At 40.8% G+C, this 27,133-nt stretch overlaps 1 protein-coding gene across 2 annotated transcripts in view; it reads left to right on the plus strand.

Annotated features, from left to right (window-relative positions):
• Window positions 1–27,133, plus strand: part of PPARGC1A (PPARG coactivator 1 alpha) — a 193,435-nt gene that overhangs the window by 119,430 nt on the left and 46,872 nt on the right. For both annotated transcript variants that reach the window (XM_069202170.1, XM_069202171.1), the window contains 3 exons: window positions 135–180; window positions 290–363; window positions 22,776–23,691. In XM_069202170.1, coding sequence (XP_069058271.1) covers window positions 135–180; window positions 290–363; window positions 22,776–23,691 — 1,036 coding nt within the window. The remainder of the gene's footprint in view (window positions 1–134; window positions 181–289; window positions 364–22,775; window positions 23,692–27,133) is intronic.

Genomic DNA, 27,133 nt, shown 5'->3' on the forward strand with positions numbered 1-27,133 from the left:
ATATTCGCATAATGTAATGTTTTAACTGCCATTATACTGTCCATACATACGACCTGGAGGCAGATTTTCTAAGCAGCTTCGATTGTTTGCCTAGTCTAATTTCTGAGTATTTCTTTTCTTTTTTACATCCGCAGCCAAGTCAACATGCCTGTCACTTCCACTGACACCCGAGTCACCAAAGTAAGTATTAACAACTGTCACACCTGTTTTCAAGGGAAGGGACATTATGATATTTTGTCTACAGCAGCTCCATTTCAGCTTGTTTTTATAAATGTTCAATGTCTTCCAGTGATCCCAAGGGTTCCCCATTTGAGAACAAGACTATTGAACAAACCTTAAGTGTGGAGCTCTCTGGAACTGCAGGTGAGGTCCATTGAATAACTACGTAAATTTATATTTTTGATTTGTATCTAATTATATTTTAGGTTTCTATCTAATTATGAGCTATTTTATGTTAGTGAAGCAAGCCTTATGCCTCATACTCCTACCCACATTTTAATCAGTAGCAACCAATTGTATATTGTAATTTAAATATAGAATAGTGTGTTCGTGTTCATTTGCCATTTTGCATGGTCTCTACTGAGGCCTTAGGGAGGTTTAATATAACATCGTGACAACTTTATTTTTAAAAAACGTCTTATGTATGTTCATATATAAGCAATGGCATGTTGTCTTTGAGTTTTACCGAGTTTAAGGTAGACAATTAGACTACAACCGGTAAAGGTTTGCATTGTTTGAAGGACTTCATTCATTCTCTCCTACGGAGGCCATCTCATGATGCCAGCGCAGAAGGGATCTATGCACTTCTTTTGGCTTCTTAAAACAGAGCTCAAAAGCACAGGCAGTCTTTATGGCCGAGGTCTGAAAAAACACGCATAAACTTGGAGATATTTCCAAGTTAGTGTATGTATTCAAGATGCAAGAAAGACATACAGATACCTTCTGCATTGGCGCTGATCAGAAAATTGCATCATGACTATGCTCTTTTTGCTCCAAGTAGTATTTATTATTATAGATCCAAGATGGTACATACTTTTTAGGAAGTCTCAAAAACCAAGTAATGAAATGTAACTGATAATATGTGGTTTTTGCCTCATTGGTGCTAATATTTTGCATACGTGCCCTTCAGCACATCCTCGAATTAAGGGAAGCATTGACCACTTCACAGTATTTTTATGAAAGGCGAATAAACAAAATTGAAGGATTCTAACACCAATCCTGCAAACATTGGGGAACTGCTTATAACTGGGGTGAAGAGCATGTTTACTCTTCTAAGTATTACTCTATTAACATTGAGGTAAGTACTTATAATGGGGAGAGAGGGGTTGAATTACCTATTCTAATTTCAGTCCTACCAACATTGGGGTAAGTGTATATGTTTAGGGTACCAAATGTACTATACTCACTCCAGGTCTACTAACACTGGGTAAGTACACATATTTTGGGTTGTCATTTTACTATTCTAATTCCAGTCTTACTTCATTGGGGGAAAGGCATGTAATTGGGAGGGGGACATTTATTGTTCTAACTTCAGTCCTACAGACATTGAGGAAAGTGTATATAATTAGGGATGCCAAAAATTTGAGGATTTCAAATTTACTATTCTGACTCCAGTCCAACTAACACTGGGGAAAGTACATAAGCTTGGGGGATGGGGGTCATATTTACTAATGTAACCGCAGTCTTACAAACAGTGGGGAATGTGTATACATTTTGGAGTGGAAAATGTATTATTCCAATATTAGTCCCACTAAATTGGTGAAAGTGCATATGCATGGGTGACAGCGTATTTTCTATTCTAATTCCAGTCCAGCACAAACTGAGGAAAGCACAAATAATGGGGGGTGGGCGATGCATATGTACTTTCCTAACTCCAAACCTACAAAGATTGGGGAAAGTTCATATAATTCGAAGAGGCATATTTACTATTCTAATTAGAATCCTACAATTTAGAATCCTACAAAATGTATTTGGGCGTGCCTTATTTAGTACTATAGTTCCAGTCTCCCTAACATTAGGGAAAGAATGTATTAAAGGACAAGGGCATATTTGCTATTCTATCCCCTGTCTACACACATTGGGGTAAGTACATATAATGAGGGTGTTGGTTCGTATTTACTAATCTAATACCAGTTCTACTGACTTTGGGGAAAGTGCATACATTTAGAATTCCTATCATACAAACAATATTTAAGATGTATATTTTCAGTTTGAACATTTACTTCAACTTCCCAAAGTTTTTTTTTTGTTTTTTTAATGTCATGTTTGCAACATTTTTGATGTGTCACACATATTAAAAATATTTTTCCTCCAACAAATACTTTAAAAATAATTTCGAAAAAAAGAATTCTAAGTTCTAAATCGAAAAGTACAAACATGCATAAATAATATTAACTTTTAAAATGTACGACATTACAATAAAATTTGTAATAGTACGTTTAAATACATTAAACATATGGTATGCTATGATGTCTCATAGAGTGCTAAACCATTGCCCAAAAAGGACTTCTTGGTGCCAAAACATTAATGGCCTTATTACGAGTTTGGCTGATGGTTTAGGCTTTCTGTCGAACTTCTGACGGGGAGGTTGCCGCCATAGTGGCTACCTCCCCGCCGGGCCCACTAAGAGTTTCCAGCTAGGTCAGTGGCCGAAATTCTGGCCTAGCGGGAAACACCTATAGCATTGTCTCCGGTTCATAATCTAGCCGGTGGCAATGCTGTAGGATGCAGGGTGCAGTAGCACCCTCGCAATGTACACTATCTGCAAAGCAATCGGTGAACATTGCGACGGTGCTGGCCAGGTGGGCCTCTGCCCTGCCCATGCCAAGTTCATGGGCAGTGTAGGGGCCCCCCGGGGGCTCCCTGCACATGTTCCCCGCCAGCCTTTTCATGGCGGTGCTGACAGAATCTGCATTAGAGGACAGTCAACACAATAGCCACATCAATAGAGACATATTTTTATTAATGAAAGGGAGCTAAATTTAGACGGTGGAAACCACAGTAATGGTACTGGGGACTAGGGTCAGCCTCTGAGATGTTCTGGTAGAAAGATGCTGTTTTTCAGCACAAAATGTCATTGCCATATCCTTCTTTAAAGCTTTCCCTCCATATAGTGCCCATGGACTTGGTCATCATTCATATTCCAAGTAATAGAGTGGAGATTTTGTCTTGCAAGTATAGTGAGTCCATTCTATGGATAGCTCCGAAGGTTGTGACTAATATTTGGAGCTTTGCTCTCTACTAAGTTAGCAGCCATGAAGACTGAAAATAGGGGTGGGCATGATCACATATTAAGACCGGGTGCATGATTTTGGATTTGAAGCCAGCTGAAGTGTCATTCTGGAGACACAGGTACACACACCTAATGAAGTTATGTTAGTGGAGAATAAGGTTCAGACTGCTGATTAGAAGGCTGCATAAGAGAAGATGCGATCTAAGTATTTTCAGTAGGTTGATTGCACCTCCAACATCCAAGAAGTTCTCTTTAGTTCTGTTTAGGATCCTGTTGAGAAGACTCTCTTGATTTTTCACTGTATACTAGAGTGTGACTAGTACATCTCTGCCATGTAGTTCAGCTCTTGATTTCCTCTTTTTAGTGGGAAAAACTAAAGTTATTTTAGTTTTTTATTTTATTATTAAAATTTGTCATCAATCAATCACTCAGGATTTATAAAGCGTGGATAATCACTCGATAGGGAATCCAGGGGCTTGCAGGTCCTGGAGGCTTATTTGAACAGCCAGGTCTTGAGGGTCATTTGGAATTCCAGAAGTGAGGTGATCGTCTGGAGGTGTGTTGGGAGTCTGTTCCAGGTTTTGGCTGCGATGTGAGAGAAGGAGCATCCTCCACTTCTGCTTCGATAGACGCAGAGAGTATGGGCAAGTGAAAGGGAGGCAAGCGTAGTCTTCACAATGGTTGGTGGAAGTTCATGGTGGTTAATGGATGCAGGTCCTTGGTTGTGTAGAGCCTTGTGTGCATGGGACAGCAGCTTGAATTGGCATCTCTTCTGTACAGGGAGCAAGTGGAGTTGCCTGAGGTGGGGTGTGATGTGGGTTCATCGAGGAAGGTCAAGAATGAGTCTCGCTGCAGCATTCTGTATGGTCTGAAGTCTCTTTAGAGGTGCGCAGCGATTCCTGTGTAGAGGACGTTACCGTAGTCCAGACGGCTGGTGATGAGGGTCTGTGTCATGGTGCATCTCGTGTGCAGAGGTAGCCACTTAAAGATCTTACATAACATGCACAAATTGAGGAAGCATGCAGAGGAGATGGCATTGATCTGTGATTTCATGGTGAGCTTGTTGTTGATGATTCCGATATTTTTGACATGCTCAGAGGGAATGGGTGTGGGTCCTAGGTCTGATGGCTACCATGAGTCTTTCTAAGTGTTGCTGCTGTTGGTAAAGATCAGTACTTCCGTCTTGTCAGTGGTCAGCTGCAGGCAGTTGTTCTTCATTCAATCAGCGATGCTTATCATGCATCTGTGGTAGCTGGTTCTGGTGATGGAGGGGTCATCGGTGAGTGAAAGGATGAGATGGGTGTCGTCTGCGTAGAAAATTATGTTGAAACTGTGGGATCTGACTATGTTGATCAGCGGGGTCATGTATGCGTTGAAGAGTATGGGGCTGAGGGAGGAGCCCTGTGGGACACCACAAGTGTTCAGAGAAGAAAGGTGGGAGGTATATTGTCTGGATTCTTCTGGTGAAGAAGGAGGTGATCCATCTGAGTGTGTCCCTTGGATGCCAATATGATGGACTCTTTGGATCACCATGTGGTGGGATACGGTGTCAAAGACTGCTGAGAGGTCGAGGAGGATCAAAGCTGCTGTTTGTCCTCAGTCGAGGAGGGTTCAGATGTTGTCAGTGGCTGTGATCAGGGCAGTTTTGGTGTTGTGATAGTTGCGGAAGCCAGATTGGGAAGCATTGAGTAGTTGGCTGTGCTCTAGGTATGTCATGAGTTGCTTGTTGATGTTCTTTTCCAGTACCTTCACTGGGAATGGGAGCACGGAGATTGGGCAGTAGTTTTGGGGTTTGTTGGGGTTGGTGGAGGGTTTTATGAGTAGTGGTCTGACTTTGCATGTTTCCAGGTGTCTGGAAATGTTGCAGTATTGATAGAGGTGTTGAACAGAGTGGTGAGTTCCTGTCCGTTCCCTTGGTTTCCAAGGTTGAAGATTTAGTGCGGGTATGGGTCTGTGGGAGCTCCCGAGTGGATGGATTTCATGGTGGAGGTGTTGTCTTGGGTGGAGAGGATGTTCCAGCTGTTCAGTATGTGGTTCGTATTGATTATGGTGGTGGTGTATCTGTTGAAGAAATCTGTAGGTGTGGGTTGAGGTTCGAAGATCCTGTATATGGTTGCGATCTTGTCATGGAAGAAGTGGGCAGGTTGTCACACAGCTCATGTGAGGGTGTGATGTTGTTTTCACTGGCAGTCGGGTTGGAGAATTCCTTAATGATGTTGAAAAGTTCCTTGGTGTTGGTGGCTCTGGTTTTGATGCATGTGGCAAGAGCTGTCTTCTTTGTTGCCCTCAGCAAGCAGTGGTACAGGTTGAGGGCGGTCTTGAAGGCTGCTCTGTCAGAGGTGTCCTTGCTGGCACGCCATATCCTCTCCAGCTGTTTGCTGTCTTGTTTCACTGTTCTGAGTTCTTGGGTGTACTAGCTGACCTTTTTGGATGATTTTCTCTGGCTGTGGCTCTTGTTGGGGATAATGCTGTTGGCACAATTGGTGAGCCAGGTGTTGAAGTTTTTCATTCCCTGTTGGAAGTTGGTGGTAATAGCGGGGTTGGAGGTGATGAGGGCGTCCACCCAGCTGGTCTCTGAGATTTTGTTCCACCTCCGGTGGGAGGCGCTGGTCATTTTGGGGGTGGAGGTGCTGAGGCTGGAGATGCTGAAGTGGACAATGTAGTGATCAGTCCATGTGAGTTCTGTAGCATCGCTGTATTTGACGCGGTTGCTGGAGGTGAAAATGGGGTCCAGCATATGCCCTGAGGTGTGTGTAGGGCCGTGGGCGATCTGGGTCAACCCGAGGCTGCTCATACTGTCAAGGAAGTGTGCAGTGTTGTTGGCGTCCTCGATGTGGAAATGTAGGTTGCAGAGGAAGATGTAGTCCTTGGAGTCTAAGACTAGGGGCACAATGAAGTCTACAATGGTGTTGCAGAAGCTGGAGCATGGGCCTGGGAGTCAGTATGCGAGAGTGCCTCTGATCGTTGATTTTTTTTCATCTATGTGGAGCTTGAAGTTGAGATGTACCATGGGGGAGCTGGTGTTGTTGGTGGTTGTGGTACACTGTTTGGTCTTTTTGTGAATGATGGCTGTTCCTCCTCCCGGCTTGTTGGTGCAGTCCTGGTGAGTGATTTTATATCCATCAGGGATCGCTGTGGCAGTGTCTGGGGCAGATGTGGAGTTGAACCAGCTCCTGGTGGGGAAGACAATGATGGGTGCCAGGGTGGCGATGAGGTCCCGTAATTCAGTGGAATGCTTACATAGTGAGCATGTGTTGAGAAGGGTGTATGCAAGTTGGTGTTTTTGTTCAGGTGGTGTCTGTGGTGTGTTCGAGGTGGGGCTGGTCCGTGGGCTGATGGTTGTGCTGTGGCAGGCGAAATGGCAGTGGGTGCAGATAAAGGGTCCTAATGTGGAGTGTGGGTCAGCACGGTGGCAGTGTTTGTTGAAGCATACTAGGTCGAGGGTGTAGAGCTTGGTGATGGAGTATTTAGAGGGAGGGAGGGCCAGGGTTTGTGGCGCTGGGTGTGGTCCAGTCATGGACAGGTACAGATGGGCTTGCCTTTGGTGGGAAAACCACAGCTGGAAAACCCAGGCAGCTGGACTGTCACTGGATAAGTCTGGAAAAGCAGGAACTGGAAGCTACAGGCAAGTGGCAGGCTAGGTATCCAGGTGGCTACTTGTCATTGAGCGTTATACTCTATTGATGTGCTTTGTGAAAGTTTCAGAGCCACTTACTTTGTGACAGAGCATACAAAAGAAATATGCTAATCAGTAGGCTGTGTAGGCAACTCATTCTGAAGGACTGTGCAGTCATAGTACTTTCTTAAAAATCTTTGAAACTTCACAGATGTCCGTCCATGCAACCATTATAAATGTATGGATACCAATGAAAACATGCCATTTTCGTTCAATCTAACTTTGCAACTCTTTTTTTGTTCAATGTACATAGTGCTGGGGATGCTCTGCTGGGCTGCTAATGTCATTAATAGATTTTGAATTAATTTATTAAATGGCAGTATTAATGAAGTGTTAAAACTATGCTTGTTACAGAACTAAAGCAGATGTTTAGGGTTCATATGGCATTTTCCGTGATTCAATACCTTAATACATTTAAGATTCTTATAGGATATGAAACTGTAAGGAATACTAAAGTCAAATCATTCATTGAAAGTTGTCAGTGTGTCTCATACACATTGTACATACTTGTTACACTAATCTATAATGTCAGGTTCTCTAGTTTTATGGGAGATGACGCATTGGGAATTGCAGCAAATAAAATGAATTGCTTCCAGTTTTCTCACAACAGGACATTGTATGATTTTGCATTTATAGTCCATATGACACATTCTTTAGCACAGTGAATACGTTATTGACAAATATCTAAAATAAATCTGAATTTTACCAGCTCCATACTATGAATACATAATAGCTTTGCTGGACTTGACAAAACACTAACGTATAACCACAAAACAATCATGTATACATTCCTCTTAGATAGTGTTAAATAAATGTGTCCGTGAACACCATAAAACTGCACGAAATTTCAGTGCCATGGTGTTCTAATCAAAATTTGAAAGCACCGTATACATTCAGTGCAGAATGTTGTCTCAATAAATTCATCACAGGTTGGTGTACCTTGGGTTGGTGTACCTTGGCACATATCTTTTTCGTTGTATCATATAACCCTTCCCATTAAACACAATATGCATGTATCTGCGTGATACAATGAATCTTTCTACCTTACTATCCAATGTATTCTAATTTATAAATGTTGACATAGTCGTTGATTGATTGTGCTATGATGTGTAGACGCATATCCAGTGAGCCAAGTGAAACTGCTGATAACCTGCCAGGGAGTACTGGCAGTTAATCCCTGATACCAGACCTTGACAGGAATTGGAACTACCTATTCTGGTCTCTCCTTCATGGTAGTTGTAGGACTGGAATCTCTGTTGTCCACCATGTCCGATGTTACTGCACATCTAAATTATGTTCTTTTTTTTCTTGGCTCTCTTTCCCTTTCACACATAAATTCTCTATTTCAGCAGTCGTAATTTACATCTATACTTTGCAGCATAAAACCAGAGAGAGAGATTTCTTAATAGTTCTGTACAACTTCATTAACATTTGTCAAAATGTTAAACATGATACAGTCTTCCTGAATCTTTCTTTGATTCCTTTTGCCCAAAAGGAAGCATTCCTGCCCTTCTATAATCCTTTGGGGAGCACCGATTCACTGTAACCAATTAGATTTTGCCAAGAGTGACTTGAGCCACTAACATTGTCTACACTCAGCATGTCTTCTCTTTTGATATCCAGCATTGGGGTAGGGACTGTTAATGAAAGTGTATAATGCCTTTTAATAGTTATATTCCATTAGTTTATAAATCTAGTCTTCCTCTGCCCAACCCAGCTTTAAATAAATGATGGGTGTGGTACTACTATGGAACTAAAAATGTGCCTCTCTTTGGCAGAGGTTACGAGTTATTGTGCAGTTTTCCAGAGGTGGATTGCCTATTAGGTACATGTTTTCCTGACCTAGAATAAAGTGATTAAAGAACGAACTCCAAATACCAACTTACAATGACAATAAAGTTCCTTTCTCTGGATCAATAGAAAAACCTCACCTAGGACAGTGTGGTTCTGTATAGATAGTGTTTATGTTATTCATCACAACTTTTCTATTAAATTGACAAGGTCTAAATATGACTACACATATTTATACATTGCATTTAAGTCCTCGCACCTATTTTTAAAATGTAGTCACATTCATGATTGCCAAACATACTATTCTGATTAACTAGGCCTTTCTCAAGTGTAAAAGTATACACAATGGGATTCTCAGAAATGGGAGAGGGCAGGTTTGAAGACTATTTGAAATTCCTTCCCCTTTCGACACATACCCCCAGCCAGATATAAATGACAAAAGACATTAGTGATGGCCCGTTACAGAGTGGTTGACTGCCTCTATTTTTTTCTGCTTAAAATAATGCACTATTATCAGCATGATACTTCTTTTAGCCAGAGCTTCCCCCCCACCACACCCAGGATCAGTCAAAGCCCACCCTCCCAGTTTGAAGACCCTTGCTCTACACTTATATGTGACTTTGTTTAGTGAAGGGGCTTCCGTTGTGAGACCAGGAAGGCTGGATCCTTCTCACATTTTCAAGAAAAATCGTTAGTGTTTTAGCTGAGTTCAGTTTGGATTCATTGTATCTATACCAGTGATACTCAAAGTATGGCCCGGTGGCCGCATGTGGCCCTCCTGACCTCTACATGTGGCCCCCTTGACTCCTCAGCTCAGCACTAGAGGCAAGGATTTGTTTACAGATTGGAGAAACGTGGGGGCTCTACACCTCTTACATTCTTTAACAAATTAATTCCCAAAGACATCTTGCCACAAAGTGTAAAAGTATGATAAAGTCACTTCAAAATTGGAAATTTGTATTTCATTGATATGTAGAACCGTTTCACCTTAGTCCATCAGATTATATCAGTGCATTGAAGTATTGTTTCCCAAACATGAATTTAGAAACATTCATGCTTCCACACACCCTGAGAACAATGCCAATGGTGAATTAAGAGGCAAGTAATTTGTCATGTGCACTAGCTGGGTGGCCTGGGTTGCTATTACATATGGACAACATTATAGTTTATTAAATCAGACACAGGAGAGGGTTTCATACAGTACACATAATGAAGTCATGTATTTCAAGGTCCTCTCCTATGTGATAATGAAGAAAAAGAAGGAAAAGTGAATTAAAACAATTGCCTAGGATCATACAATTTGGTCAAGTGGGGAAGCTGGGATTGATTCTAGGTTGTCTGGTTTCGCACTGGGCAATTCAACCATTAGATGTACATGTTTTCTTCCTCCACCCCCACTGCCACCCTGCTAACATCACTGAAGCCCTTGGTCACACCACTGACTAAATGTTTTGGTCCTTGAGAAAAAGCTGAAATTATTCCGGCACTCTTATTTAGGGCACACCTTCCTCGGTGCACCCCACTAATTTCAATACTGTTTGATGGCTCTATGAACCCTGCCTCTTGCGAGTGATTTCTAACATAGCGGTACAGGCTAAGCACTATATGGCTCTCAAGAATATGTTACAACAGATATGTGACTATATCACTACCAGACACTCACATCATGTCTTGACTTTCTCTGACATGTATGTAGTGGGGCTGGCTTCAAATATCTTGTGTCAGACCCAAGGCTGTTGTTTTTAGGTCTCATAGAGTATTGGCATAAAAGCATCTAGGGGGTGTTATACATTGTGCCCCAGGGTCTTAACAGGAATGTGCGCCCACTTTGTGTGCCCCTGGGAAACTGGTACTACAGAAGGGACCACAGACACTTTTGCATGGCCCTATGCAAATTAGGGAATCTCTTTGTTTCTGTGCCCATGCTGCATTATAGATGCGGGTGCAGATGCAAACATGCCCTTAGAAGGCACTCCCACAGTGCGCCACTAAAAGGTGGCACACTGTCAGTGTACTTCCTGAAGGCTGTACAATGGAGAGGAAAAAGGGGACCTTGTGGATTCCCAAGACATACCCTTACAGACAGGAGCAGTCAATCACAGCACCCACCTGAAAGGAGATCTCTCTCCCTTCTTCAAGGTGCAGCTGAGCTGCCAATCGCACTGTAAAACACGGAGCAGCTTTGAAGTAGCTGCTCCATCTTTCACGGAATGCACTGCTCCAGAAAGAGTACATGCATCATAATAGGGTGCAGTGTCCCTATCTGCGCCTGACGCACCTGTTTCAAGGTGCACTGTGGCGCAAAATGAGAAAGTTCATCATGGTGGAAAAGGATTCTGAATTCTTTGAAAAGCTTGACATGATCAAGAACAGTCCAGTAGTGTGAGTTGCTGCCTTGAGGCTGATCTTTCCTCCCTTGAAGAAACACACATCTGACCCACCTATGAAAAAGCATATTTTTTCATCTACAGTGATTGCAAACAATTGATCCACTGATCTCGTGGCAGAAAGAATGATATTGCTGCGGTCGGTTACCAACAGTAAGCTTGACTTCTGTATCCTCATAATTTGGCCATATCTATGGCTTGCAGACACTTCTATATTCCCCTTATTTGTATACAGAATTACAACTAAGATAACCGTACTACGGTTAAAGTCTTAGCAATAAACTGTTATTGCAATGATGTGGGTACAAAGCCTTTAATTTCGGGATTGCTGTCTTTTAGATCGATTTAAGGAATCAAATTATCTACATATTTGTAAACCCTTAAATATTCCCGTTTTAATAGCACCCATGGCCTGATTAAAGTCTCTTGGCACTTTTCTTCATGAACCGTGACGAATTCTGAGGCAAGTGTGGCGTATAAAGAACCAGCCAGCTTATAAACACATCCAAATGTAAGGAAAACACTTCTCTGATGAATGGGAAAAAAACATGAAGCACGCCACACTCCAGCGTCAATCTCCACTGCTGCCAAAAAAGAACATACCATAAAATAACTGAAGTCCTAGTAGTGATCCGCAAAATGCAGAATTCTGGAAAAAATGAACTGCAGCTTCAATAGCGCATTGCAGGAGGACTGTTAGGATGGCCACTTTTCTCCAGGTCATTGTAGACGTTGTTACCCGTTATGGACGTCTGTGTGATACCCTAATGCATTCTGGGTGTTGTGGTCTTGTTTTTCCTCCTTTTAACTAATTGTGCTACTACACCTGACATCAATGATGTGGAGGCGATGGCAGTGTCGGTTATGATGTTTCTCCCTACACTCTGATGATACTCCGCCTTTCTCCTGTTTTAAAGAGCGTGCCATCTGGTTGTGACATCAGTATAATTTCCCTGGCCGCCCACTGTGATATCCCAGGGTTGCGGTGCCATTTCAAAGGGGTTCCGTCTCAGCAGGGCACGGTTTTGTAGCGACACTAGCGTTTTCATGCAAATTGTCTTCATAATGCTTTAACTAGAGAGGAGAGGGTAAACAACACAACTGTGCCTTGATCAGATGTTTTGTAAACTGGGTGTCAGCAGCACTTAGCGCTGCTCGTGCTCAGAGCAGTCTGCATTTGATGGTGCCAGTTGGAGTTGTTTGAAACCGGTGGAGCCAGTGTCTGCGGGAGGCAGGCGCTGATTTCATCTTGAAGTCAGTCGGATGCTCTGCGAACAGCATGAACCGGTTTAAAGATGCCTTCCTGCCAGGTAGGCTTGGCAGAATCCAGCTCTCGCGCACAATGAAGCATGTTTGCCAGCTGTTCTTTTCCCCCATCACGCGGTGCTTTTGGAAATCACTGTTTCCTGTCATTGCTGTGGTTTGCACAACCCAGAGGTTAAAACCGTCCGGTACACTGCTTCTGTAATTGCACTTCTCTATTGCAACCTCTGTAGATGCCAAGGTTTTGTTACAATGGAGCGCTTATTGTTAAATCGCATTAACCAAGGGGCCTCTGTTTTCTCAACCTTGATCAGATGAGGAGCTGAAGGGAACTTGTAAAAAAAACCTGCACCTCTGAAGGTGTACATTTGTGTGCCTGTGTGTGCATGCCAGGCCCCAATCGGTTGTGTGTAAAATGTTCTGCTCAACTTTAAATCGTACACAAATCAATATAGAACAAGAACATCAAAATTCGAAACCAATATACCAGTGACAGTGGTAAAATTACAAAAAAATAAAAATCTTAAATGCAAGTAATTTAAAGCAAGTTTGTACCAGAAATAAGAATGTACATTTGCCTGACCACTGTACATTTTAAAAATGAAGACATTCGGTAGTTTGGTATAACCGAGTTGTCAGGACACTTTACATAGCAATGAGGGAAGAAATATAATGTTTACTCCGATATCATCAGGTTATAACAGACTGACAGACAATAGAAATTACATGCACATAAAAAACGATAATTATACAGTAACACATATTTAAATATATATCATATTTTTCATATACATATTAAGTAAAGTAAGACTTGCGGTAGACAATAATTAAAAGGTTAATAAAAGGTGAAAAATGCAAAACTATTCCTAATCTCAAATTGGAAGAGATACATGCAGTTTAGAGAGGTCACAATAGCGGGAAAAATAGAGCAAGAGGTCAGTCAGTCTTGAAACTTTTGCGGTAGAACATTTTTAAGGTACTTCTTAAGTGCAGAGTATGGGGAATTGTTCAGTGCAGTATAAGGAAGGGAATTCCAGATTTTTGAAGGACTACCTGAAAAGCACTGAGCTGCTGTGCACTATTTTTGAAAGATTGTAGTTCCAAAAGTAAAGTTTCAGAGCTTTAATTTGAATGTAAATGCCTAGATAGTCAATGTTTTAACCATATAGTTTGGGGTGCTAGCATGAAGATTTATTTTTTAGTAGATTGTCCATTTTAGACCTAGCCTGTATTTAATTTGGACCAATTGAAAAGTGAGGCGTACAGGAATACTGCAATTATATCATGTGCTCAAGGATGCCAGCCTTGCTGCATCATAAAATGCCGTCTTTAGCAATGCAAGGAATACTTCTGTTTACTAATCAGTAGGGAATTTCTATAGTCAAACTGAGGCAAGGCTGAAGAAAGTAACCTAACTTTGAAGTCATGTTCTTGAATGTGCCATATATTCTGATGTTACAGTTTGAATTGTAATTAAGTATTTCTGGCCATGTTATTATTTGAGTATGCACAGAGCTAGCATCTGCGCAGATAGTGCTTGGGGCAAAACAAAATTTGGTGCCTCCTCCCAATTGTCATCTTTAATTGCCAGTGTGTTGGGACAAAGACATTTGTAAGGGGAATGTCAGGGGCACAAGATAAGGAGAAAAACAGTCTTCAGAAGAGGGTGCACTACACTTTACATTAGAGATAGGTTGAAGAGAGACTACTGCAGGCCACTCCTGCTACTCTCTGACAGGTGGCACCCCGGATGCAGGCTCAGGTCATCCATGCTAAAGGCTGGCCCTAAGCATGTAGCATGTATCTCTTAAATGAAGTGTAGAACATTCATGCACTCAGTTTTGGATGGCTTGTAGTCGAGTACGTTATGGAAGTACAGCCAATTTTAAAGAGGAAATTTACTCTTGTGGAGGGGTGGGGCGGAAAAAAGCAGAGCCTGTTTTATATGGGAGACGCCTGAGATACTAAGATATCATCCATTCCTGACAGTCCTCAAAAGTTAGTGCATCATAATCTATTGTCAGTGTGACAGTAGATGTACTGCAACCAGATCTATAATCTGAGGGAAGGACTTTAAATTGATTGGGCCAGAGCATATACAAAGAGAAGTATAAACATAACTATGCTGAAATATGGAAATCTTTTCGACATGTATCACGTTTTTTAATCAGTGGTGAGACAAGTAATTCAAGAACATCACCATAAGCTAGAGAGAAATTCCTTAGGTTTCTCGAATAAAGAGCCAGATAAAGATTTTGCGATAGAGGCAGAAGAATGGTCAGAGAATTGGGTAGAAGGACTTAAATTAGCAGTGGTGTTAATCACTCCATGCTGACTTAGCTCCTTAAAAAACAACTGTTTATCTGGTGATTTATGTTTTGGTTAGTACTGTTTTAATAACTGTTTTAAAAAGTTAGGGTTAGTTTTTATCGTCATTTGCAGTAGGCAAAGAGGCATAGACCTCTCTGAACAAAAATGTGAAAACTAATAGAGGCAATCAATAATGTAGGGAAGGGGAGCGTCGTAGACAATATGAAGTTTAAAGAATGTAATCCATTAGATAAATGAAATTACCTGCTTTGTATTTATTTCTAAACATCACTGTTATGATTGACAATTCTTTGTTAGTAAGTAATTCTGGGACTGTTTTTTTTTATTTTGGATCTTACATGTTATTTTGGATATTATTGCTATTTACTTTTCTAAACATCACTTTAGTAAAAGTACGACAAACGAGGTCGTTTTAGCAATTGCAAACTGGTTGGAAATGGCTTTTTAGTCTGAAAAGGTGATAAATGTTTTCCTTTGCAGCACGTGAAGCTGCATGTGACTATGGGGATTTTCGGGGGGCAGCCGACCACCGGGAGATCTCCCCTCTGGGAGGGTTAGGGAAGTGGGAGAGTCCGCGGCAGCATTGGGCTCCACTGGCATTTTTGGGGGCTACATAGTAGCCCGCAGGAATATAACTCTGCATTTTGCGTCACCAGCCACCATTTTATAGAGGTGACATGGTGGCTAGTGTCAGTGTAAATAGAAATCTTTAGCATCTCCCTCCCCCCTATATCTTCTTCCTTTCCCGGGGTGTTGTCATTTTAGCTTTCTATCTGAGGTCTGTTTTCTGGAGAGAGGTGTGTAGGGACACAGTGTATTGATTGGGTGTTGCTTTGGAACAAGTGCAGTTGCGGGGGCATTGCAAGCAGCCAGGGTTAGAGAAATTTAGGGTCGTTTAGTGGCTGTCCATGTGGTTAACAAAGGGTTGACAACAGCAGGCATGAGCAAGCCACAAAGTTAAATGTTTGTTAAGAATGTATCTTAGTTGCAGGTTCAGTGTTTTGATAAGTGTAGTACAGTGTAAAGGAAGAAACAGTTGAAACCATATAAGGAATGCAGTATTGAAAGGTAAAGGATGGCGTGGGGGAGGGTAGGGTCGGGGGGGAGGTTTTACGTATGTCATTATGTGTATAGTGAAGCAGTTACTTTTGTACAGCAAATTCCAAGGTTTAATTGTAAGTGCACCTGTTTCCAATAAAGCAGCCTTTTCCACACTCTAGCCTGGTGTCTGTGGTCAGGAATGTCACCCTTTCCCCAATTAAACAAAAATAACTGCATAAATAGATCTGCATATAAAAATATGAGCATCCAAAGAAATAACATTACATTTTCTAAAGTAATTCAATGTAATTTTTTTTTGGTTTTGTTCTACCTTCATACTGACATATTTCTAAATAGAATGCAAAATGAATTTTAATAACGCACTGTAGACAGGTTTATTTTCTTACTCACACTCATGGAAATGTGGAGGAAAAGGCCAATGTGCAATTGGAGTACTATGGGGAAGAGATGTGCAATCCCATTTTATGGGGACTGTTAGCCAGTACCCACATTAACACAAACTGGCACAGGAGCATCATCGACTTGCCACTCATTCAGAGGCAAATGTGGAGAGGGTGGCACTGTGGCAATCAGTCCCTGCTCTTTCTCTCATACAAATTTCCTCAGGACTATATTCCAGATTCCGTAAGCCATTTTCTTGGGGTATAGAATCCAAAAAATAATGATGCTTGTTCTGTAGTTCTCAGTGCTCTATCGTTGCCCCTTTGTGTTATTATTTGCATTGTGCACTGCTGTTAAGATCTGCCCAGTTTACAGAGGTATTGTACAAACAATGCTTCTGCCTGTGGCATCTGATGCTCGTGACATCAAGAACATCCTTGTTTTCAATGAAAAGCACATTCTGCAGTCAGACCACCTCCCAGTCCTCAGAATAACACAGGAACATGCAGATTGAATTCTGAACCATCACTGCCTTTGGCCAGCTAATTATTTGTTTTCTTATACTGCAGTAAATAAGACACAGAAAGAATAAACAATAACTTGGCCATAGGGGTAAAAAGCATCTTGTAATGAGAATAATGGTTATGTAATTTGAGGACGATAAAGAGCCCTAGGAACCTGGGAACCTTTCAGACTGTGTGTTGTCTCTTATCTGAGATAAGGGATAGAAGTACTTCTTTTTGGGGTACAGATGTTTTAAATGTCTCAATAAGTGCCTTTCAAAAGGGGTCTTTGCTGTTTAAACCTCCATGTTCTGGAGCATACAGTGAAAATGTTTGCTAAATTTGCAACATGGTGGCTCTGTGCCCTAGCAATAAAGAATGGGTGCGCTATGAACATACAGTGAAGCGATATATGACTTTCATAGATAAAATTCATCATTTTAGTCTAGCAAACAATTCTTTGGAAGAAATTGTTGAGTTATGAGCAGTACAAAGGGCGAGTAAGAGGATGTGGCATTACGACCGGAGGTCCCGACTTTGGAACTAGGGAGCCAGCTTTGAGTCTTGACGATGGCCCAACATCCGGTGATTCAGGGCAAATCATTTAATCTCCCATGCCTCAAAAAAGTGACCTTCCGTAGTGTAACTAGTGCTCGTGTAAAGTGCACCAATATCTTCAGGTCGAATGTGTGCTATGTAAAACTGCAAAAAAAAGCAGAAGAATTAGGAATAGCGTTTGAAAGAAAACACTTGATAAATCTATACTTTTCAGAGAGAAATCTTCAGTTTGCTACCATTTTCATGTCTTTTGTTACTGGTAATATCATAAGGAGAATGAGCAGGCTTCAAAAAACATTCTCATTTTCCTACATCATTACAACTGACATCTTGTTACAGACCATAGTATACCTAACGGTCAAGTACAATGTACAATAATTTTTTTTAGCTAGAGATAGCTTTCATCAATAGACTGTAAAATTGTTTATGACTTGAGTAGCAGCAGGTGGAACAAAATGCAGTTCTCAATCTATCTGTACACTAATGGTGTTAATAAGTAGTATATTATGGTAGTATTTTTATGTAAGCAATCAGAAGACTCTCTTAAATTGAAACTTTTATTCAAAAGTATGTATTATATATTTTTATATACTCTTGACAACAGCTTGGCATTGGAAGGAAGTTATATTGTAGTTTAGTTATGGAAATCAGTATTCTGATGGACTTGTCACTAGCACATGAACAATGATGAAGGTTACACTTTTTGTAACAGGACCTCATTTAAAGTTCGGTACAGGACGCCAAACCACATGGCAACAGCTTATCCACCTTCACTAGACCATCAGTGACTCACCCACATAACCACAATGTACATTTTTGCTGAAAGTGCTCCAGTTGTCGTAGGAAAGCCCTATAAGTGAAACTGCAAAGAAGGCCGGACTGCCATGTCGCATTTATTGGTTAAAAAAAAAACCAACCCTGAGGCGGACTGTTGTTTTTTCAGAACATAAAAAGAGATTGTGTTAAGGTTATTACTGTTTTCCTGTTTTTTCTTATGCCTTCCATAGGTACCACAGGAAAAAAACACCATAGGTAGCCTGCCCTAAACAAGGTGGGACTTCCAACGCAGAGCCTTCTGATCTTGTTATGGGCTGGACTGCTGACAAAAGCTTTCTGATGACAGAGCCAACTAAGGCTACATTGTCAAAAATCAGATGGTTATACAGACTGTAATTAAAGGGTAGTACCACAAATAAGACAGAATAGAACATCTGACAGACTCAACACTATATTACTATTATACACACTATTCCCACAGAAGAACTCTGTCCCACTCTATTAATCCTATCAACATTTAGACACCAAGGTCAAAAGCTTGCTAAATATGATGGCTCAACCATAGGCAATCAAGTCCTATCTTTGGGAAAGGACCAGAAGCCATGTTTTGTGAATGAATTTAAGAACACATCAAAAACAAATATGTTCAAGCTATATTAACTTTTTCCCTTACTAAAACTTCGACAGAGTTTAGTGGGGTTTATAAATGGTTGGCCATCTAGTTTAATAAATCAGGCTTAAAAACCTAAAACGAAAAATCTAAAATTCAAAATATAAATATAAATTACCTGCAGCCTGATAGCACAGTTTCATTGAGAATGGTGATACATGCAAAACTCGACTAACGCAATTCTTAATATGCCAGACCCCCCTAAAACCCATGCCTGATCTTACATCAAAATCTAGACGTAGGCTGCTAGTAAATGTTAGTAGAGAGCATCAGTTCGTATAGCAGACAACGCTAGTACAAACACAGGCACAAACGAGTTATGTGCCTGGAATGCACGAGTACTAATCATGAGTTAAAGCTCGCTCTTTTAGTTCTGGCTTCTCACTTGGTTTTAACACCATTTCAGGCAAACAATACACTCGCCCCATCGTAGTGAATAAACTGTAAAACCATTCATCTGTGGCATAAATCGAAAGTCACATTTTACATCTTCGTGCAGATCTTAAATCAGCTTAATAAAATGATCCCTAGGAATTATTTGGTGAAAATGAGCCACTAGCGTCTATCAGAGTTTGGCATTCCACTAAAGAAGGAACAGAGGCACGAGCATTTTATTAAAGTCTCAGAAATACTATCTATTCTGTTCTGCCTTAATGATCCTCTAAACTATCTTAATCCCTTCACTTTGTCCTCAGTTTGGCTGCGTGAGAAAAGAGGAGAGAGACAGTACTCGCTATAAGTTGTGAAACATTTCCTTCTCCCGAGTAGTCCTATGCCTGTGTACCAGGGTCGGACTGCCCTATAGGGACAGCTGGCATTGCTAGATGGGTTGGTCTAATACGTCAGAGGGCGGCCGTTTTTTGGCTGCTTTTGGGCCCCTTTTATGGCTTGTTGGGCGGAGTTCTGCTGTTTTCTTCCGTGATATTAAGACAAACATTGCCTGCAGCACGCACAAAGTCATGCAGTCTCCCACAACTTGCAAAATACCTGTCTATCTGTCTTTACAAGTTCAAAACTGATCCAATGTGCAAATGTGAGCCACTTTGTAGCTATCTGAATTCCTAATGACAGCGATTTTTATTTGTCGTATGGGTGTTTTTTTCTGGCCTGGTCCCTGCTGTGTACTGCTGTAGACAGTGGAATATTGGGGACTATCAGGAACTTGCCTTCTCAAATGTCTTTAAATGAGTTTTATAATACATGGGTTTTAGCAACTTTTCCCAAAATTGCCTGAAAATGAAATAATGTTCCCACTGCCTTAGGGTTTCAGTAAAATACTGCTAGTTAGATCATAACTCAACAACACGAAAACAGTTTAGCATCCCAGGAAGACCGTCTTCCCTTTTCACTACTGATTGTCTCAAGTAATTGCCAACCATTTTTCAAACAAGCTCCTCAAATTCCAGATACTGCTTTTCAAGAATTTCCGAATGTGGACACTTTCCTTTTGCAAAACAGGCCCCTCCCCTCCCCCGTCTTAAATTCAGATTTAAGGCGGCTGTGTTGTTCTCCAGAAATGTCCAACATTTGTTGTAAAGAATTTTAACCGAGACGGATGAACGCATCAGTGGGCGCAAGCACTCGCCTGCAAAGTCCATTATCTAAACTTGTTGTTTACGAACGCCATTTAATTAATAAACGTCTGTGCAAATAAAACAGTTTTCTTAGGACATCGTCAAATAATATTGATCGTTGCCGCTTAAAAAGGCTGTCGTATAAGGATGATTGCCGAGCTGGTCCTGCAGCACTTGTAACAGATTTGCTGTGCAGAAGTCCATAAGTTTGAGTGATGTAGAGGTACCTATTTATTATAGAGCACATTTCACTGCAGTAATCATAAATATTGCTGGGGTTGTGCTCGACTGAAATACGGCCTACGTACTCTTGATTGTTTGTGCTCCTTGATTTGTCTGACACCCATTACGTTCTGGGTAATGGCAGCCATTTGTTGCTGTGCACAGCAGGCTCCTTTGACAAAAGGAAATAGGCGGCAATAAAAAAGTCTTAGTCTGAATTTCATTCTGCACAGTGCAGCAGCGCGCCGGCTGGATGCGGCTCTGCTGACATCTTTCGGAGCCCCCTCCTCGCGCCCTCCTCACTGTCATGGCCGCCCACTCCTGTACAACTGCCTTCAGATCGGCTGTGCTCCGACAAAAGCAAGCAACCGGCCACGGGCTGTCAATAGCTGCTTTATGGCGGGAAATCACCTGGCCTGGGCTTCTCTCATTCTACAATATGGATTTGTCATCATTTTCAGAGACAGTGATGACAGTCTAATAAAAAGGAGCCTGGATTAATGTTGTAAATGCATAATAATGAACTCCCCGTTCTCCTGATAGAGCCGACATGTTGGGTCAGGCACTAAAGTGGCAATGCTAGTGAAATGTTAACTTTTTCTTGGACAAGGATCACAAAGTAGAAAGTACAATGAAACATGGCTGCACGATAACTGATGGATTTGTGGTGCTGAATTCACATCTTGAACCTACTGAATCGTTGTACTTTGGTCTGACTGCATGTTCTATGTTAAAAGAGGAATTCACTGATATGACTACCCAGATAATATTTCTTACTGACTAAGAAGCATGGCATGACTGTTGGCATTCTGGATAAAAACAAACCCCGACTAGAAGAGCTTTGACCAAAATCCCTCATTGTTCCACAGAGAACCTCTTTCTCAGAGTTGAACATCTATTTTTAGTCTTTGGAGGAATGTTGTGTCTGTATGCAAAGGGCTTCAACCAGGGGACTATGGTGGGAACACCTTTTTTTGCCTTCCAGTTTCAGTTAACCCAATAGCCTCTCTTCTCAGTCATATTATGCTCAACGTGCTCAAGAAGACATGAGAACATGCCGAGCAGTTGCTGAGTACGTCTTCTCATTTCTGGAGGACTCTAATTCTAGGTCGATGTACTGTACTTTGAGTAAAGTGCTTGTCTGAATTTAAATATGGCTGCACTTCTGAATCTCTTAACCTTGAACAATGTTTTGGATGTGCGGGATTATTGCTATAAACTGTACATGCACTGTTCTCGTACATGTTCCAGAACATTATCCGAATCAAAGTTTATTCATTTTAGTTACAGGTATGCATTGCATAAGCATTACTAAAAGGTATGAAATTAATAACTTCCAAAGGCACAAAATGATTAAATTTGATGAGTTGTTCCCCTGTGTTAGCCTACGTAACATAACTGGTCCCGGCAGTGGGCATTTTTGTTACATTTCAAGACCCAGGACCTCCTAACTTTCAGAAAGCCCCTCAAGACATGGCTTTTTGAGCTGTAAACCGCTACCCTTTCCCCCACTCAGCGCCTTGAGACCCTAATGGGTGAGTAGTGCGCTTAATACATTTTTTGATTGATTGATTGATTTTATACTTTGATGGTTAGTAGTGTAAACATTTTTATGCAATGAATTCTTTGAATTTAATTTGATAAGAATTCATGCTAAATTGATGTGGCCAACAATAATACTGGATCTATCTTCCTGTAATATTTGTATAAATATTAGCCCTTCAAGTTCTTAATTTGAGAGAGATGTTGACTATCCAAATGTGCAGCTCTACTGTTCCATTGTATATCATGTTGCTTTCTCAGGCTCGCTGTAAACATAAACCATCTATCTGCTTACAGGAAGGGAGATACATTAATATACACTGACAAACAAGTCAGTTAACATTTTGTTTGTGGTAGCCTAGCTCTAGTTAATCTTGGTCTCTTGCTCCGTTCACTCAGTTCCAAGTCTCATTTAGTGTAAAGCATTCTTAAAAAGGTCTGAAGGTCTACTATTTTGGTCCAACTTATATGTTCAGGTCCAACTTATATGTTGTAGTTTAATAGAGATGTGAGATAGTCCTGAGAGAATATTTAACCATTTGTGACAAAGTTGAAGTAGCACACTTTTCCATCATATAGGTAAAGAGCAGTAGGTGCTGTCTTTTTTGCTTTTATAAAATGTCAATTTATGATGTTATGCAATACAGCGGTACATAGACCATGCTTGAAAAACATGGTACTGTTATTTTTAGAGGTTATTTTTGTTAATTTATTTATATATAGTATTTGCCTATTTGTTTTTGTATTTATTTATCCCATTCAATTTTATTCACACATATTTATTTGTGTTTCTTTGCCTGCTATAGGTCTAACTCCACCTACAACGCCACCTCACAAAGCCAGCCAGGATAACCCATTTAGAACGTTAGCCAAGCCAAAGTCGGTGTGCAAGTCTTCTGTGCTACCCTCAAAAAAGCCTTGTTGTGATGTGTCTTCCAATCCCCAAGGAACTAATTCAGCAAAGAAAGGTCCTGAGCAGTCAGAGCTATATGCTCATCTCAGCAAGACGACTGTATTCATTACAGGACCTGAGGACAAAAAGACAAAGCGGACGGGTTTGCGGTTGTTTGGTGACCATGATTACTGTCAATCTACAAATGGAAAGTCACACATTCACATACATCTATCGCCTGAACAGCAGGGTCCCAAACAACAGACAGGTAAAAACTCATCAGCCGGAAGGAAGTGGCAATTGTGTTTCTCTTCAGATCAACCCCAGGACATCAAGAAAGAGACTTTGCAGCCATGTACACAAGTGCCCCAGTGTAACAGTAGGAAGCAGCTTCAAGACCAGGAAATCCGAGCTGAGCTTAACAAGCACTTTGGCAACCCCATTCAAGCCATTTTTGAAGACAAAGGAAAAAATCTGGAAAGGAGGGAGTGTGAGGAGAGCAGTGAACAATTTTCCAAGCTACCTATGTTTATAAATTCAGGATTGACAATGGAGGGTCTGTTTGAGGATAGTGAGGATGAAAACGATAAACTTTATTGCTCTTGGGATGGGACACAGCCCTTTTCCTTGTTTGACATATCACCATCTTGCTCTTCTCTAAACTCTCCATGCAGAGATTCATTGTCTCCCCCAGAAGGCTTTTTTTCACAAAGATCACATGGGATACATTCCAGATCTAGGTCCCGATCCTTTTCGCCAGACCGGTCTTGCTCATGCTCTCCATACTCTCGTTCAGGATCACGATCGCCATGCAGCAGATCGTCTTCCAGGTATGTAAATGACAAATTAAACTTTAATGGGAGTTATTTGCTCTGTTATTGATTAGGTATTAAGTGTACATAATACCACTTGCTTCAGTTTTTGTTTTTAAAATGGTTTGCGTATGGGTGTCTGCAACACAACATTAAAAATAACCCCTTTATCTAGAGAAGTGGCAAACTGCCAGTTTACACATTCTGGCCTGTCATTTTTGTGACTTTTGCAATGAAAAGACAAATACAATTCCTGTATCAACGTGCACCTTTTTGGTTACATGACGAAACAATTGACATCAGTTATGTTGCTTTAACATCCTGTGATCATTTTTGCAAAGGCTTATTTTCTCTGATGGGTCTTTTGTCTATTTTGGTTTATACAAGGGTTATTTTTACTAGTGTGCAAGTATTCCAGCTATCTAACTCAATTTGTTATCCTTTGCAGTATAATGCCTGGTCCCAAAAAAGAATAAGAAAAACTGTACCAATATCCTTTCTCTAATCTAGTCAGTAATGATTTTGGTTCCCGAATGAATCGCCCAACAAACTAAATTCACTTAAGTAAACAAAAATGGTTCTTTTCTGAAACTCGCTTTGCTTTAAACTGCTGGAGCAGAAGCCACAAATTAGGCTCATTACAGTACATGCAATCAAAGAAGGAAAGAAGTGGTATGCTGTGAGGCAAGCTAGTACAGAAACGTCATGTAGCTTTGCCACTCAGATAGTACAACTTTATGCAGGGGATGATGCCTAATATATCCGTGATACAGATTTGTGGGTCAGTTTCTCACTGGATCCTTCGGTGGCCCTCTGTGATTGGAAGAGACCTGCTAGATTGTGGAGATTGGGTTGAAAGTGCTTCACTTGTGTATAGTGTGATGTGAGATCATCTTTTCAGCATCGAGCGTGAGTGCATTATCTTTTGCTGTCAAATAATGTCTATGTAGACGTCCTTGAATCCTGTGGATGAATGACAAGAATATCATCTCAAAAATATCAAGTTGATTAAATAGCCTATCAAAAATATTTCAATATGAAACTATTGAGAAAAAGAATGTAGAAGGCTAGAATATCATTATTTTAATGTATATAATTCCGTCTTTAAAAACATAGGCCCTCATTTTAACTTTGACGGTCAATTTGCTTGACTGCCAAAGACAAACCCGCCACTAGACCGCCAGTGCTGGTGGTCTGCAGACCGTCATACTATGACTGCTGGTAGCCGTCTGCCATACATAAGGTAGAGAGTGGCGGTCGAAGGTGAAGAGGCGGGTGCATCGCCAGCACCGGCACGGCAACAGGACTCTGTCCACCATATTACAAGCCATAATATGGCTTGGCTGAGTCCTGCTGGTGTGGTGATGCTGGCGATGCAAGACTACCAGGACCCATCCCTTCCCAGACCTCCCCCTCGACGGAGAAGGTAAGTGGGCGTACAAAAAGGGAGAGAGGGTGCCTGTGTGTGTAGGTGTGAGTGTGCGTGTCTGAGGAGGGGGAGGGAGTGTGGTGAATGCGCGCATGTATGCAAATGAATGTGAATGTGTGTGTGTGTGTATGTGTGCATGTATGGGTGTGTCTTTGTGGATGAATGTGAGTGGGGGGTCTCTGTGGATGAATGCGAGTGAGTGTGGGTGTCTGAGTACATGTTTGCGAGTGAGTGGGGGTGTCTGAGTGCATGTATGCGTATGCTGAATGGGTGTGTATGCATGCATGCGTGAAGGGGTGGGGGCAGTTTGTGAGTGTGTGGATGGGTGGGGGGATGTGTGCATGTGTGGGGAGATATGTGTGTGCCCGCGACAGGAATGGAGATTCCTGTCGCTGGGCGCGTGACCGCCAGGGTTTTTGTGGTGGGTGACCGCCACGGAAAGCCTGGTGGTTTGCAGCTTTGTAATCCGGCCGGCAGGCGGAGGACTTCCACCAGGTTGGAGGTGCTCACCGTCGGGCGGGACGGTGCGACCGCACCGTCGGGCCAGACGGGGTTGTGGAGTCTTGACGTCTGCCAAGCCCCACAACTCTTAATGTGGCAGTCTTTACCGCCGGCTCCGCGGTGGAAGGACCACCACGGTGATGCTGGTGGCCTCATGACTGCCAGCCTCGTAATGAGGGCCATAGTTGTAGATTGATACCTTAATATAGTAGTATTAAATGCAGTTTATAAATAATATAGATTAATTATTATATTAATTTTAGGTGTTAGTGGAAATAATGAAATAGTTTACATTTGTTTAGTTTACACTGTTTAGTGTAGAATTTCTTTTTTTAACGTTTCATTAGTCATCTTAATTTAGTAGCAGGTTAGTGGGTATGTAGGAAACTAGGGTGGGATGTTATTTAAATTATAAAATATTATTTTTTATTTTAAATTATTTTGATGTTAAGAAAATCTTTAATTGTTAATTAATTATGTAAATTATTTAATTGAACAATTGTTATTTTAATTACTTAAGTTTTGATTTTAGATTTTAAATATGTAATTGTATTTGTCTACAGTTTAATTACAAATTTAGCAGTGGGTTGTAGGTTTGTAGGAGGGTAGAATAGGAAGTTATTTACATTATACGTTTATGATATTTAATTATTTCTTATGTCAATTAAATATTTAATTGGTAATCAATTATAAACATTGTTTAACTGATTGCCAATTTGATTATTTGAGTGTGTTGTGATTTCTGATATATATTTTAATTTTTGAAAGTTTAATTACTAATTTTAATTTAGTGACAGGGTGTTGGGTTTGTAGGTAAATAGGGTGGCGAGGGTAGGCTTAGAGTTAAAGTGGAGTAGGATTAGTAAATCTGACCCCTCCATAATACAATACCCTGATTTGGAATAGTTGGGAGTAAAAATAGTAAATCTAACCTCTTTAGAGTTGAAAACGTTTCCTACTGCTTCTTAGATTAAAGTGGGGTAGTAAATATAAGCCCTGCAAAGTAAAACACTAGCCCTACTGTTGCTTAGACTGGAGTTGGATTAATAAATCCAACCTCTCCAAAGTCTAACACTTTCCCTACTTTTGCTCACATTGGAGTGGGAATAGTAAATCTAACTCCTCTTACATCCAACATTGTTCCTGCTTTTGCTTATGTGAAAGTGGAAGTAGTAAATCTAACCCCTCCAAGGTCCAACACTTGCCCTACCTTTGATTATGTTAGTGTGGAAATACTAAATATAAGCCCATCAAAGTCAAACACTTTTCCTGCTTTTGCCTATATTGGAGTTCAGAAACTCACTTTGACAATAGAAAATTTGACTAATGTTTTTGCTAGTGGGTTTAATTTTGACAGTTAAAATGTTCAACAATTTTTTGATGTTTTCTTCAATCTTTACACTATTTATAAAAGATAAATTTGTATTTACATTTAATTTGTTTATATATTAAGTTTATGTTTTCAATTAAGTGTGATATGCATTTGTTAATATATGTTTGATTTTTAAGTTAATGTTAATATGAATTGTT

The sequence above is a fragment of the Pleurodeles waltl genome, chromosome 1_2 (genome assembly GCF_031143425.1).
Source record: "Pleurodeles waltl isolate 20211129_DDA chromosome 1_2, aPleWal1.hap1.20221129, whole genome shotgun sequence".
NCBI classification, from domain to species: Eukaryota; Metazoa; Chordata; class Amphibia; order Caudata; family Salamandridae; genus Pleurodeles; species Pleurodeles waltl.